The 15,363-nt window shown below is 43.1% G+C and overlaps 1 protein-coding gene and 1 long non-coding RNA gene across 2 annotated transcripts; both read left to right on the top strand.

Moving 5' to 3' along the window:
- Positions 1-1,094: 1,094 nt before the first annotated feature.
- LOC101586173 (E3 ubiquitin-protein ligase TRIM38-like) lies at positions 1,095-10,851 on the top strand. The gene is made up of 6 exons (XM_023700034.1): positions 1,095-1,744; positions 3,548-3,643; positions 5,138-5,368; positions 6,485-6,507; positions 6,600-6,712; positions 10,328-10,851. The coding sequence occupies exons 1-6, from the start codon at positions 1,346-1,348 to the stop codon at positions 10,849-10,851; spliced, it is 1,386 nt and encodes a 461-aa protein (XP_023555802.1). The 5' UTR covers positions 1,095-1,345.
- Positions 10,852-13,895: 3,044 nt separating this feature from the next.
- On the top strand, positions 13,896-14,481 carry LOC111812290. The gene is made up of 2 exons (XR_002817828.1): positions 13,896-13,938; positions 14,058-14,481. It is a non-coding gene; the product is annotated as an uncharacterized LOC111812290 (long non-coding RNA).
- Positions 14,482-15,363: the final 882 nt, after the last annotated feature.

The following is a 15,363-nucleotide window of genomic DNA, read 5'->3' as shown; positions in this document are numbered from 1 at the left end:
ATTTATTTATTTATTTATTTATTTTTGTGTGTGTGTAACTTTTTGTTTTCCCCATAATTTTATTGATAAACACATAGCAATGAGACAGTTTCAAATCAAATTGGTAGGACATTTGCAATAATTAACACATTGCATACATTCTTCCTAGTGGTTAATTGCTCTACAAGATGCGGACATGATATCCTATTTACAAAAACCATTAGAGCTCTGTTCCCAGGAATATTGGGCACCATAAGCTACCTCTCCTCCATCAACCTTTGTAGTTCTCTGTCAGTTCATTTAGTAGGCACAGAAAGAACATACCCTTTCCTCCAATTGCCTTGGTTTCTTTTATTTAGGCTTAGTTGTGTCTGCACCAAAATTTTATGGATCAGATTTTTATGACATGTGAGGTAGGATAGGGATTCAGGTAGAATCCACTTAGATTGCCTAAATAGAATCCTTCATAGACCACCTAAGTGACCCAGTGTTTGTTTGTTAGTACGAGGGCTATGGAGATAATTCTGATGCTAACTTGCTAAATATTCTTGATTCTTATTAGAATGGAAAGCAATTTCACATTCCCCCCACTGAGTTGTGGTTTTTGCTATAAGCTCTCCAAGGAAGCCTGCCATCATTTTCCATCTTTCTCAGCCTGTTGCTCCTCAGAATTTTCCACTGTGATAAAATACTTGAGGTCCTCACTGGTGTGTGTGTGTGTGTGTGTGTGTGTGTGTGTGTGTGTGATGCTGGGGTTGGATCTCAGTGCATTTCACACGGTATCAGGCAAATACTGTATTACTGAGTTACATCTGCATCTACTTTATTATGATTTTGCTTTTATTTTGAGGGTTTACTAAATTGCTTAGGCTGGCTTTGATCTTGAGATCCTCAATCCTCCTATATTACCTCCCAAGTAGCTGGAAGTACAGATACTCATCACCACATCAGGCCAGGATCTTCTTTTTTTTTCCCTTTGGTACCCAGGATCAAACTCAAGATCAGATAGGTACTTATGCAGTTAGGTTATCTCGTCAGGCCCGGGCTGGGATCTTCTATAGCCAATAGTCATGTATGACTGTTCAATAACTGAAATATGTGTAGCAAGACTGAGAAACTGGATTTTAAGTTTAATTAAATTACACGGCCACACATGGCTGTGCCAATAATATTAAACAACTCAAGTTTGTCCTTATTCTAAACTTCAATCTGTTTCTTTCTTCTAGAGAAAAGTCTGCAACCGGTGGAGTCAATCCCAGCCAGCTCCTTGTACACAGGCTCAGGACAGGTGATTTGCACCCCGGTGGGAATTCTGATTACTCTTCTACACCTCTCAATCCAACATTGGTGCTACTTGGGGAAAACTATGGCCTCAACTATCATCACCAAGATTCAAGAGATTGCCACCTGCTCCATCTGCCAGAACCTGATGATGAGCCCAGTGAGTATCACGTGTGGACACAGCTTCTGCCAGGTGTGCTTAGAACACCTCTACAGTGAGCAGCTCAGTCAGGGACAGATATGCTTTTGTCCTTTATGTCAAGCTCCGTTCAATAAAAATAGCATCCGGGTCAACAAGCATCTGGAAAGCATTATTGAAGTGTTTGAGGACATGGAAACCGAGCTGGTGTGCGAGGCCCATGAAGAGCGGCTCCGGCTCTTCTGCGAAGACGATGGCCAGCTCATCTGCTGGCGCTGTGAGCGGGCACCACCGCACCAGGGACATGCCACAGAACTGGTGGATGCCGTGTGCCAGGTCTACAAGGTGAGTGTGTACACAGGCCTCGGCTGAGACCTACCCTATGCTCTTGCCTAACCTGAGAGGACAGACCCTAAAGAGTGGGATGATGACCTTGAAGTACAGGGATTTCTTGTAGTTGAAAAATAGCTTGTGATGGACTTTTGGGGGAGTACAGTCCCAACTCTATCATGACATTCTGAAGAGTGTTCAGACTTCTGTCCCCATGTGGACTTCTTCCTGCTCTGGGACATGTTCAGCCAAATACCTACCTGGGCTCTGCTTCATACTGGGTGTGCTGGGAGAAACCACAGTATGAAGGACTCTGTAGAAGGATCTGGAAACATAACAAAGGGGAAGAGGGCTCACTCCCTGTGGGGACTTTGTATGTTCCCATAGAGGAGTAGACCAGTAAAGACAGGGTCTGAGGCAGGGGTGGGAAGGGAAGGAGTGGTGTACTCAGAGGTGGCTCCTTAGGATGAGTAAACTTAATCAGTGCAGGGTTTAGGCAGAGGAAACTGCGCATGGCACAAAAGCATAACTGGGGTGATCCTGCCTCACCTTAACCAGCTCCTGGGGTGTGTGCACAGGACAAGCAGGAGGGGAGAGCGAAAGAGGGCAGGGCCCAGAACCTGTGTGTCGCCTCCCAGCCCCAGTTGTAGAACAGGGTTACATGCCATTAGAGGTTTTCACTTGCAGAGTCAATTGGCAGAAGCGGAAAAAAGATCACCAAGGAATTCCTAAAATAAAAGGAATATCCACATTAGAATTCTAATTATCCCATGAAGAAAGATGATGAGAGGGTAGTTTTAAGCAAGGTTCCAGAAAAAAGTGTAGGAAACGATGGGTGTGGGAGTGACTGGAGGGAGAGGTGTGGGCAGCTCCTAGGTGTCCCTAGAGAGCTGGTACGGGACGAGCCTATGTGGTGGTGAGGAAGGAGCCAGCGTCGCCCTGCTGCGCCCACCCTCAGCCTTGCTGGACCTGAGGACCGTGTGCTCAGTGCAGGCTTCTAGATCATCTTCTGTGACACAGAGCCAGACTCCTGTGAAGACTCCGGAGAAGTTCAGTCCTTTCTTGGGGGTACTCAAGAACTCATGAACGTACTTACCGAGTTTCCAGATGGATGGGAAAGAGTTATTTTCCTTTTCAATTTTGAAGATGATGAACAATTTGCATCTGCTCCAAATCTCTTTCCAGAAAAATATGTGAAGCCAGTTGTAAAAGTAACTTATAACCTACACATCGACACTTAAGTCCTTTCAGAATGACTTCATGATTCCTTACTTGAAAACCTGTCAGAACTCTGCCAACTGTATTAAACATACCTGAATTTAGCTAATGTCTTCATCGATCTGTATTGCTCACCTGCAAGTCCTTCAAAGGTTCACATATGCAAAAAGCACCATTCGGTTCGTATTGTTTATCTCAGCGCTTTAGAGCATAAGATCTTGGTAGAGGTGGTTGCCATGTCTATGTGCCCTCTTCTCTGCTCATATTGTGGTGCTGGACATGGGTCAGGCCCTGTTCAGAGCACCAGGTTGGAACCATCGACCCATTGCTGACCAGTTACACCCTTGTAGGTCAGTTCCTTACCCACATTCATGCCTCTTCCCACAGCCTGTAAAGAATATAAAAAATCCTACCACCTCTTCAGATGGGTTAGAGGATCCCTGTGTCACAGCACATACATCTCTCAGCAGGGACCCTGGCAAAGTTTAAGAACTCAACAAATATTGTTCTTTTAACACATCTCAGAATGCCAGGATTCCCATTAAGTGTTTAATAAATAATCAAATTCAATAGACTTTCTTCATCTTCTGTTTCCCACAGGAAAAACTCCAGAAAGCTGTAGCAAAATTAAATGAACTCCACACAGAATGTATGAATCAGAAAGCATTTGTGGAAACACAGATAACTGAGTGGCAGGTAAGAACCTCAGGTCATTGGTCTCAAACTATTTTGCATTCGAGTGCTTAGATGTGGAGCAATGGTTTATTCTTACTGAACTTGACAAGACAGATGAAATTCAAAGCAAAACCAATTGTCCTGTGGTTTACTTATTACTTCCATGAGACAGCATCACCAAGGCCATGAATCTTCCAACACTAATTGCCTGGCATTCCTGATAACTCACTTGAGTAGAATCATGGTAGCTTCAGGCATAGGCATAGCCTTAGCTTGACTGCACATGTGAACCACATCACCTGGCATGCAAGCTTTACGCTTATTTCTTTATTGCATCTACAGCCCTGCAAGGTCTGGCTGTCAGCTTGATAGGTATAGAAACTGCCTCGAAGGATATTCGGAAAACAGGCTCTCTCTGGGTTGATACATGTGAAGTCAATAAAGGAAGCCAGCTAGAGTTATAAGAAACATCATAGCTGTGCAAAAACCTCAATACCTGTAGGCTGAAGACTTTCAGACCATCTCCATGACTGTCCAGCTCCGCTGTGTCAGAGATACATTCCTTTGTGGAAATCATTGGAATGCACCCGTTGGTCCATGTACACAGGCTGGTGAGCAAGTCTGCTGCTTCCAGGCTCATTTCCAGCCTGTACCTCCTTTCTGTGTGGAGGGCGAATCAGACCTTCCAGGGGATGCTCTTCTATCCCTCATTTCTGGGACCCTGGGTAGGGGTATAGCTAACATATGTGGGAAAGCCATATGCTGCTCCAGTCTCTAATAGGTTCAGGCAGTCTATACATGGGAAGGATTAAGGTGACACTCAGCAGTTACTACAGAGCAGGGCGGCCATGCTGAGGCCTTCCCCCAGCAAGAATCAAGGAGTTTCTTTCCAATATGGGTGCTTAAAAAGATGGACATTTTCAGATGACTTTAGAGAATGTAGAGCCAGTCTTTCCATGCAAAGTACAACAGGAAGCTTGGGACTTTCTAAAATTTGGAACAACCTGTGGGAAAATTATATCACAGTGTCCAGTCATACATTCATTTTCTATGTGTGGAAAATAGAGTGTGAAATCTATGATTTTCTCAATTTTTAAGTGTGTATATAGATAAGTGGTATTAAGTACTTTCCCATTGTTTTGAAATCCTCACGCTACCCATCTCAGAAATTTCTCATCTTGCAGCATAAAACTGTGTCCTCACTGATTAACTCCCACCAGTTGGTAATCACTAACCTATTTTTGGGCTCTACAGATTCAACTGTTGCAGGTATCTGCTTTAAATGTAATCGCTAATATTTAGGTCCTTCTTGCAGGGGGGCTTCTTTCACTTAACAGAATGTTAAGCTCTGAGTCAATGTACAGGCTTATTATATAGCATGGGTCAGATTTTTATTTTTCCTAAATAACTTCCTGTGATGGATGTTCTCCACTATATGGTACATCTTGTTTATCCATTTATGTTGTAAAAATGCTTCTTGTCTTTATACTATTGATCCAACTTTCTTGGTTCTAGGATGCAATAGAGATTCACAGACAAAAAATCAAGTCTGACTTTAAGGATCTCCATAGTTTTCTGCATGAGGAGGAGAAGGCTTTTCTTTGGAGGTTGGAAAAAGAAGAAGAACAGATGCTGGCGAAACTAAGGGAGAGTAAAGCAAAGCTGGAGCAGAAGAGCGATGAGTTTGAGAGCCATAAGGTTGAGCTAGAGGGAAAATGTCAGGGCTCAGACCAGAACCTGCTGCAGGTGAGGCTGTAGTACTGGGGAAGGACAGGAGGATTTGACACTGAGCTGGAGGTTGGGGGAGAATGGCCAGAAAGCACAGCAAGATGGGCGGGGCCTGCTGCCACTCTCACCTGCCCAATAGTGTGGGGAATTTTTCATTAATATGATCAGGGGAGCTCCATTAGTTTATGGTATTTCTTTATACAAAATACAAAAGTGCACTTTCCCGTGGCATGGTGCATTGCCCCTATAATTCTAGCTGTTGGGAGAGGCTTAGGAAGAAGCTTTGCAAGTGTCTAGGGTAGTTTGCTGAGGCTCAAGATGTCATCAAAATTTCAAAATATGTACTGAGGTCATTGGTCAGTAGTGGAGAACTTGCTTGCCATGGGTGGAGCTCTGGGTTCATCCCCAGCAGTGTAAAAAAAAAAAAAAGAAAAGAAAAATGCTTTCTCTAATCGATAGCTTAAGTCCTCATTTCCCTATGACTCATGAACGCAGATCTCTCTATACTTTGCTCTCTCCTAAAATACTGCTCCAGATGACAGATGGTAACAGTGGGGCAGCCCAAAGGGGACAAATTGTTTCCTGATTTGTAGGTAGAGTACTTCTTCCAGAGCTACTGGGGGCTTCTTACAGCTCTACATAAAAGATGCATCCATTAAGATAAACCCCTGCAGTTATTAATTCTAACTCTCACTCATGGGACTGGAGGTCACATTCTACTTGAAAGGGTAGCACATCCGCTCTGCCACCTCATTATATGAGCTGTTGCCACCTTGGTGGCCTGGCCCCAGGAGTTGGGTATTCGTCCACCATAGAGGACTTTGGTGGCCAGTGATTTCTACATAGGCTCACTCTTCAGGATCTGAGCTCCCTGAGAGTAGCTGAGCAAATCTCCAGCGCATGTCCCTAGAAGACACTGGTTGATGTCACTGCAGCCACTGCTATTCCCCATAGTGATCACAGGCCCCTGCTGAGTGGGAAGAGGCAAGGGAGGATCCTTGCTCCTGACTCTGCAGCAGAGTTTCAGGCTGGGCCCCTCTTTGCTTCTTGGGGAGCTGTGTTTACAGACAGCGTCTCCCATGCCACAGGCCAAGGAGTACTGATGCTAACACATTCACCTTCTGTTCCTTACAGGATGTGAAGGGCACCTTGAGCAGGTGAGTCCCTGTGAACGCGGGAAGGGAGGGTCCTGGTGGGCAGAGCTGAATGGAGCAGAGCCCTGAGGACGCTCTGCCTGTGCTTCTTCCAGGGCTTGTGCTGTGAAGCTGGAAGCTCCCGAGGCCTTTTCCTTGGTGATTCAGACTGTGTGTGATGTTGCTGAGCTTTACTTGGATGTGAAGAAAATATTAAGACGTCATCAAGGTATTTGAGTGCAGGATTCCCTCGGTGCTGTCAGGCAGGTTGTAAAGTGCTGTTCAGTAAAGCTGTCATACTGTCTTGTCCTTTAGCTCAGATGCTGAATACACACTGCATCCTGATCACCTGCAGAGCCTTCCAGCTCCTGCTATCTGCTGTAGTGACAGCAGTTCTCATCACTCGGTTTCCATGTATGAGAAATGAGTATATTCACAGTTTTCATTTCATTGGGTTTTGCTGGTAATGCCCTCCAGTCACATATCTGAGAGGTGATGAGCCCCAGGGTGTGGCATTAGATGTGACTGGAATGCTTCTTGTGAATATTCCGAATATCTAGAACATGCCAAAAAGCTGGGTGAGTAATATAGCCTAGGTTTGTGTAGTTTTAGGAACTTGACTCAGTTCATGGTTCTAAGTAAGTTTAGAACCATGAATGAAAATAAGAATTAGTGCCACATGCCTGGGCTTTCTGCTCCCTCTTTTCTGTTAAACACTGCTTTTTGTAGTTGTGAAAGTCCGTATCCTATAATTACCAAATCGACACAACAGCTTTGGGAATTTCACCACTCATTTGGCTGCAAACTTGGGTCTAACTTGACATGGTTTGATCACTGTATGAGTTATCTGTTGTCCTCCTAGAAAATACTAACATGGGGCTGGTGAGATGGCTCTGGTCTAAAGCACCTACTTAGAACAAGCTTAGCGAAGCACAGGGACCACAGTTCAATCCCCTAGCACCACATGCCAGCCAGCCCCGCCCCCCAGTGTGCTGAGCTGGCCACACACACACAAATAAATAAGTAAATAAATAAAAATTAAAAAGAAAATACTAACATTATGTAAAAGTATAAATATATGTCACAGACTTTAGGACTTAAGCACAACTAGAGGGTCTTTTCTGCAGTGTCTCAGGGGGCTTCAGTGAAGAGTGGCCAGGCTATGCTCTCCTCTGGACACTTGTCTAGGGTAGGTAGCCACCCTTGCTCTTGCTGGTAGGATTCACTCCCTCTGGGTAGCAGGATGTTGGGCCCTGGCTTTTTGGTGGCTCTGGCTGAAGACTGCCTCGCTTCCACAGGCCTCCTATCTGGCCCTTGCTCATAATCAACAATTACTTTTTTAGCATCTGGTCGGGAGAAATATTCTCCATAGCAAATCTGTGGGTAAGATGGAATGTACATGATGAATCGAAAACAAGAATTATATTCCTTATTTTACTTTGTCCTACTGGTCAGAAGCAATTCTCAGGCCCTGCCTACCCTCGAGGAATTAAGTAGGTGCTTGAATACCAAGAGTGTGGCTGCAGGGATAGACCCCCTTAGACCTTGAGTCTGTCTTTCCTGGGTTAGTCAGCTGACATGAGGATATTTAAAGTCCTGAATCTTACTTCCTTTCAATACACTTTTGCTTCAAAAATATTGATGACTTTGGTTGGAGGATTCTGCCTTATACCTTGTAAAGAAAACATGTAATTTAGTAAACAAGACTTGTAGGAAAGCGCTGAAACTTGGGATTTATATTTTAAGACCCTGTGGATCTTGAGGTCAGGCCTGTTCAGTTGAAAAACACAAGAAGAAATGCTGCTGTAACCCCCCTATTTTTCTGTGTATAATTTATAGTTTTTGCCTAATACATTTGAAATGGTACCAGTTGTACTCTTAATTTCAGTTTTTCCTTTTTTAACCAGTGAAGTTAAGAGTTTTAAATTTTTTTAAATTTTATTTATTTATTTGCAGTACCAGTATTGAACTCATGACCCTGAACTTGCCAAGCAGGTGCTTATTCTACTGAGCTATCTCCTTGGCTCTAAATTTTTATTTTTTGTGTGTATATCTATCAGTCCTTTAAATGCTCTGGTTTATGTGATTATCTATGATTTATGAATTTTTATTTGGTTTTGTCATGTTTCACTTCTAGGAACTTGTTGCTAATGTGATCTCTTGCTTTGTGAATGGCATTTTACACTTTCATTTTGTTTCTTGGTAGAGTTTCAAATCTAGGAAGTTGATGACTTTTGAATAGAAAGAACATGGTTCTCAACAGGTATTGAATTTCATCCCTAAATCAGGTCAGGGAGAGCACCCTATAGTTTTGTTTTTTTTTTTCCCTGTAATATCACAATATATGGATTTGCAATTTACTTTTCCAATCTTAAGCCCCAGCTGTGTTCTCAGGACAAACAAAATTTATAAATATGTAATATAGATAGATAGACAGATACATATCAGACAGATTTGATAGCACAGTTTAAAGATAATATCCAAGTCATTATTACACATGAAGCATATCTCCAAGTAAGATCCGGTTATCTAGATCAGCTGACATAATTTTAAGTGTTGTAAATGTAACCAATGGGTCAAGGAGGAAGCCTGACATCATAAAAGTATGTAAAGAACATTTGGTGGTCAGTTGTGGCCTGAGAGCATTAGGATCCTAATTGTGATGTGGGAGGCCCTTGCTCCCAAGTGGGGGAGGCTTTCTTATGCATCAGACACGCTGATGTGGACAGCAAGTCCCTGTTTTTATTAAAGTTCTGTATACACAGTCTTTTTTCCTTACCGTAGTCACTGATGACAGTTGTTACAACGCACTGTATGTTTGCCCTACAGCTTGGTTTTGCCCAGTTGATAATGAAGCCATCTCTCTACTCATTGTATTTAGGTCTAAGGAGAGAGAGAGAAACCTATACCTCTAATAACATGCAACATATATAGATACAAAGCTTAATGCATGTATATAAAATATACAGGTCGCATGTTTTTAATATAATGCATTGTATACTACCTAATGTAAAGAACTTAAAATGGATTAATATATAGAGAACAGGGTTCTAACTTATATATTATGAAATATATAGCAGGTATGCCTTTTTATTGTGCTATAAATATTTTAAATAATATAAATGTATATGCAGTAACATCAGGCTTGTTATTTATATTGTTTTTGTGCCATTTCTGCCTGCATGTCAATCTCAAAATAGAGGCAGGGAAGGGCTTACTGCAGCGCTGCACTGTTCAGTGATCATGGAGGTCATTGGGGAGAAGATAGGGTTTAGACGGGATGAAAACCATGTTCTGCTTAGCTCTGGGCCTTCGCTACTCTAAATGACTGATGACAAAGGCAATGAAAAAGTAGGAAATTACTGCAGCTCAGAAGTTCTGCTAACGTTAGGCAAAACATAACTAACTGGATCCCGCAAGCATTCTCTGCAGTAGATACTAAGATTTTTATTTTATGGGGGCAGCTGATATAACTAGTAAAAACTAATTATTGGATTTGAGTACAAGTTGGATTTACTTAAAATAGAGTTCTCGGGTTGGGGAGGTAGCTCGGCAGTCTGAGTGCCTGCCTTCTAAGCACAAGCGCCTGGGTTGGGTCCCCAGTACTGCATGCCATACCAGCCTGGAACACCGGGGGGCACCGTGCCCATGCTAGACATGGTGGCACACACCTGTAATCTCACCACTGGGGAGGCTGAGACAGGAGGATCAGTATGAGGTGAAGCTGAACAGAGAGACCCTGTACTAAATAGATAAATAAGTAAATAAATGAATTTAAAATAAAATACAATAGTGTTCTCAGTATAAGTATAAGAAGAAATGTTTGATTTTATTTATGTTATAGTCAGTGTGACTCTGGATCCAGACACAGCTCATCCTGCCCTAACTCTGTCTGAGCACTGCCGACGGGTGTCTCGTGGATGCAGCCAGCAGAATACTGAAGTTTCTCCCACGAGATTTATGGCCTTCCCCTGTGTCCTGGGCCGTGAGCGCTTCAGCTCAGGAAGACACTACTTCGAAGTGAATGTTGGAGAAGGAACAGCTTGGGATGTGGGAGTCTGTATGGAGAATGTGCAGCGAGGCCTTGGCATGAAGCAGGAGCCCGAGAGTGGGTTCTGGGCCATCAGGCTGTGTGCAGAGAACGGCTATGTAGCCCTGACCTCTCCCCCCACTGCCCTTGAGCTGCGTGATGTGCCCCTGGTGGTGGGGGTGGCTCTGGACTATGAGGCTGGAGCTGTGTCCTTTTACAGCATGACCTCTGGCTCGCACATCTTCACCTTCCCCAAGGCTTCCTTCTCTGGTACTCTGCGGCCTTACTTCCAGGTTTACCAGCATTCTCCTTTGTTCCTGCCTCCATGTGGTGAGTAGAGAAAGGAGCAAAGGCTCCTTGGCTTGCAAAGACGGGAATTCCAGAAGGGCAGCGTTTTGGCCAGTTTTTTTCATTCTCTGGCACCTAGAATGGTGCAAGGCTTTAAGGAGATATTTACTAAATTTACATTCAATTAGTGGGTGTAAATGCAGTAAAGATACCATAGAAAGTCAGTCTGATGTGATGATTACATATGCTCTGAACCCTCTTTAGTGCTCTCAGAAAGTTGAATTCCAGTCCTGACTGGTCGATGAGTAGGTGACCCCGGGTTCCATAGGTCTCCTTTTCCCACTTTGAGCCACCGTGTTCCTCTGTGGGAGATGAAAGAGACTTCCAGTTGTCTGCTCATTGCAAAAGTGAGTGTAGAAATCCGTATAGCAGTGACTGTCCACCCACTGACACGGACTGGAACTGCAGTCCCAGATGCTGCCAGACTCTCAGCTTGCCTTGGGAATCACCAAGTAAAGGCTTGAGAAAGCTAAGGTTGGCTTCATCTGGAGGAAGGAGATGAATTCAGGGGAACTGAGTTCTGGAAGAGAAAGGGATTGGTCTTCTCCAGACTGTGCTAGTGCTAGCTACCTCGAAACATTTTTAAATTATGGCCAACAGTTATTGTTGGAATGACTGTTGGTAGTCTATTATGTTGCAGATATGACCAAAGAGCTCTTATTATATGGGATTTTTAGGAAAAGTAAGTTCCAATCAGTTTTATATGGTCATAACTGAGTGGAAAATGGCATGTCCAGAGCGCAGTTAGTCAAACAACTGTAATTTTCTTTTTTGGCAGAACCAGGGATTATCTGTAAATTTGATGAACAAAGTGACAATCATTAAACGTTATGAAAATTTGTAGCTTATGTACAAGTTTATGTCTGCTGATACTGAGGTCCCCTGATGTTCAGTCTGTTAGGACAGGGGAAAAGAAGTGAGGCTATCTGGATATCAGAGGTGTGTTAGGCCCTCCAGCTCTGCCTAAGGAGAGCTCGAATGGGTGAGAACATCATCTGAAACTCCCAGTGTCAAGCATTCTCCTGGTTGGCCAAAGGGGTCTGAGCTGTTGAGAAGGTGGAAGGTTCCAGAATATGGTGCTCTAAAGGTGTCACACAGCCTGAGGTTATATGAGCTAAAAACATTTGAAATAAACAGATTTCTTGCAAGCTCCCTACTCTCTCTCTTAGCCTGAATGTGGATCTAAGTCTGTAAAGGTATCACCCTCTTTCAGGCTCTAGTAAAGACAGGGGCTAATTACTCAGAACTCCTAGCTCAGCACACGTACCAGAATAACAACCAGCACAGCAAATTTTGTAAGAACTGGGTTTTCTGTGCCATTTAATTCCCTGTGCATTTATTTGCCTTCCCACAACTTGTCACCTTAAAAATTCAGTATCTTCATTCGTGCATGCAAGGCACCTAACAATGTATGGCTCTTCAGTTAAAAGGCTAAACGTCCAAGTCCTATTCACTCCTTTACATTACTTCTTTCTTATCCCTCTGTGTACTCATGATGCATGTGTCAGAAAGCTCCTATTTGCTCTTCTGAATACATCTTCTGTTGGTCTGCTTTACAGAGCCCACTCATTTGTTCTCTGGCCACAGAACTCCAGCCCTCGAGCACCCGTGGAGTAAATGAAAAGTTCTGTGTGCAGGACCAGGCAGACGCAATATGTTTATCCCTATGTTCCCTATTTCTTGATCTTGTGAAAAATAGAAGGAAAAGTATAATGCAAGCAGCACTAAAAGGGTTTTGTTAAAATTTGTTTATTCATTTAATGAGAAAAAAAAGATGAAATAGCAATGAAACAGTTTCAAAACAAGTTAGTAGGACAGTTACAATAATTAATACATTGCATATTGTCTTCATAGTAGTTATTCAGAGGACAAGATGCAGACATGATATTTTCTCTAAACAATATTAGTATAAGCCTTCTCATTGAATTAAGAGAAAGTAGCTGTATATCCTAATTATTTTGTATATACTTATGTGTATATTAAAAACTTGTTGACAAATTTGTCTTCTAACAACTTATTTGTCTTGCTCTTCTCATTGGACCTTTCGATGGTTTCTGGTTGTCCTCAGGTCAGCAGGAGGGAGCCCAAGCAGAGGACTCCTCGAGTTTCTGCAGAGAATCCCATGACACGAAGGACTGGAGGGCAGGACCCCACCTGAACCCCACTCCAGGACCCTGGGGACAGCGAAGGTTTTTCTCAGACTCCAGTGCTGGAGAGGAAGACAGTCTGGAACCACCCAAGCGCCAAAGGACCCTGCTGCCACCCTAACCCTGTCTACTCAGACCCCATCCAGCCCTAAACCACCTCTGTCTGTCTCTGTGGTTATTGAGACCCCTCCCCCAAATGCTGCTTGCTTCATTCAGATGCATAGTGGCTGAGTGAACTTGGTGACCCTGACTTTTTCCTGCTGGGTCTCTCCAAGGCCTGGGGCCAGGGGACTAGGCTCTTTCCTGTCTTACAAGGACAAGACCTTAACTAATGTGATGGTACTCTGCACACTTAGCATGTTCATTTCTAAAGGCTGACATGTGACTGCATTTGCTCTAGATGTTGTTTACAGATTTACAAGGGACACCCAAGGAAGAATGTGTACTCAAACCCCTCAGAGCATCTCAAGAATGCTTGCATTCTCTCAATGCCTGTTACTAATAGAAATATAAAAATGGTCATCCGCACATGAAATGCAAGGTCACATGATTTAAGTGGATGTCAAAGAAAAATAAGTCACTATCTGTCCATCGCTGTCTCCTTTGCTTTGTATGTGACCTCTTGTCACTGATTCCATTTCAGCTCTGTAGATCCCCACAGCAGAGCCCATGGCCTAGAGTGAAGCCCTGTGGAGCCCACAGGCCTAACCCCCCTCCCACACTGCAATATCAGCTGCTACACAGAAGGACACACATGCATGCTGTACAGTGTAGACTGCACAGCTGCTGGCTCCCACTTGCCTTCTAGGCTCAGAATTCTTCAGACCTTTCCACATGGTTGTGTCTCCCATGGCTGTGGCTAATGGCCCCCAAGTCCTGGTCTGGGATGTGCTCTTCTCCTCCAGGGTTGCTGTTCACTGTCTCCATAAGGTGGCTCAGGGGCCGGGGAGATGGCTCAGTAGGATAAGCGCTTGCCTGGCAAGTGCAAGGGCCTGAGTTCAATCCCCGGTCCCACCAAAAAAAAAAAAAAGAAAACACTAGTCCATAAGGTGGCTCAATCCCACAATAGCTAAGTGCAACTAGGTTCTCTCAGATGGCTTGGGATGTGTAGGCCCCTGTTTTGGTATCTTCCATGGGCCCGCCCACCAACAGCGTTGGCTCGCAGTTTCATTAGTGCTGCTACTTGGGAGTAAAGTGAGTGACTGCTGCTTTGTTGTCTAGTCATTCCTGTCATTACGAATTGTAAATATCTTTGAGTGATTGTTGATTTACATTTTTCAACTATCATATGCCAGATGTTATATTTAATCACTTGTTCTTTGTCTCCTATATTTTCTTACTAAATTTCCCATGTACGAGTCTGGATATTAATCATTCATTGGATATTAATTTTTTCACCCAAGTATCTTTATGTTTTTGTAGATAATTCACTGAGAAAGTTTTTATGTAATGTAATAAAATCATTAATTTCTCCCTTCTGATCCCTGCTTATGAGCTTTATTTCAAGAAATTCCTCCTTACTCCTAGTTTCCAATAGCTTCATTTATTATACTACAGACTTGAGAATCTACCTACCACATAAGGCATCTACTGCATTGGGTTCCCACCTTTGTTCAGGGCTAAGAATTAATTTTGCATAAAACAGACTATCCAGAGGAAAACATGGGCGACAGAAGATTTTCTTTCTCCTCCGTCTGTAGGTACCCTGGGTCCACTTTTGGGTCTGTCATCCAGTGACGGCTTTCTCTTGAGGGTCTGCTCTCCATCCCTCACTGGAGTGTGCTATCTCCACGCCATGGCCATGTGTCCAGCCATTTGCGGCTGTCCCTTTATTCTCTATTATGGCTCCATGTTTCCTTTGTTCTTTTCAGTACTGGGACATTCTCACCTGGAAGAGCTGTCTTCTTACCTGTATTGAGCAAGTTTTTGTTGTATGTGAGCCCTTTCATTCTATGTAAACTGGAAATTTTTATTATCAGAACTTTTTTTGGGGGGTGATAGTAAGTACAGATTTTCATGTTCCAGCACCCTCTTCACCCATTTATATTTTAGTTGGTCTTTTGTTAACCAAAGAGCTATCTTGCTAATTTTGAAAGACTGGAGTTTATTTTAAAAAATCTCTTTCAGTTATTGTTTGTCTTATTCCTAATTTCTATTTTAAATATTATGACTTCTTTCTTCTTTATTTTGCACATTTTACCTCTTGAGTGGCTCATTTTCCTAATTGAAGTTTTCATGTTTCCTAAGTCATATGGTATTGTGCAATATGGTTAAGCAATGTTTTAAGCAGTGTTCAAGAATAACATTTAATGTGACCCTATTTAGGGTTGTGTTTTAAAGTCAATTCTGCTTTCA

The sequence above is a fragment of the Octodon degus genome, unplaced genomic scaffold, assembly GCF_000260255.1.
Source record: "Octodon degus isolate 3935 unplaced genomic scaffold, OctDeg1.0 scaffold00119, whole genome shotgun sequence".
In the NCBI taxonomy this organism is placed as follows: Eukaryota; Metazoa; Chordata; class Mammalia; order Rodentia; family Octodontidae; genus Octodon; species Octodon degus.
The sequence above is the reverse complement of the archived record's forward strand: the minus strand, read 5'-3'. Positions and strand labels throughout refer to the sequence as shown.

Excerpts from the sequence above, each read along its gene's own strand:
- LOC101586173 (XM_023700034.1), top strand. The coding sequence starts at position 1,346 with ATGGCCTCAACTATCATCACCAAGATTCAAGAGATTGCCACCTGCTCC. Across the intron at positions 6,508-6,599 it reads GTGAAGGGCACCTTGAGCAG|GGCTTGTGCTGTGAAGCTGG; the intron begins GTGAGTCCCTGT and ends TGCTTCTTCCAG. Across the intron at positions 6,713-10,327 it reads AATATTAAGACGTCATCAAG|TCAGTGTGACTCTGGATCCA; the intron begins GTATTTGAGTGC and ends TTTATGTTATAG.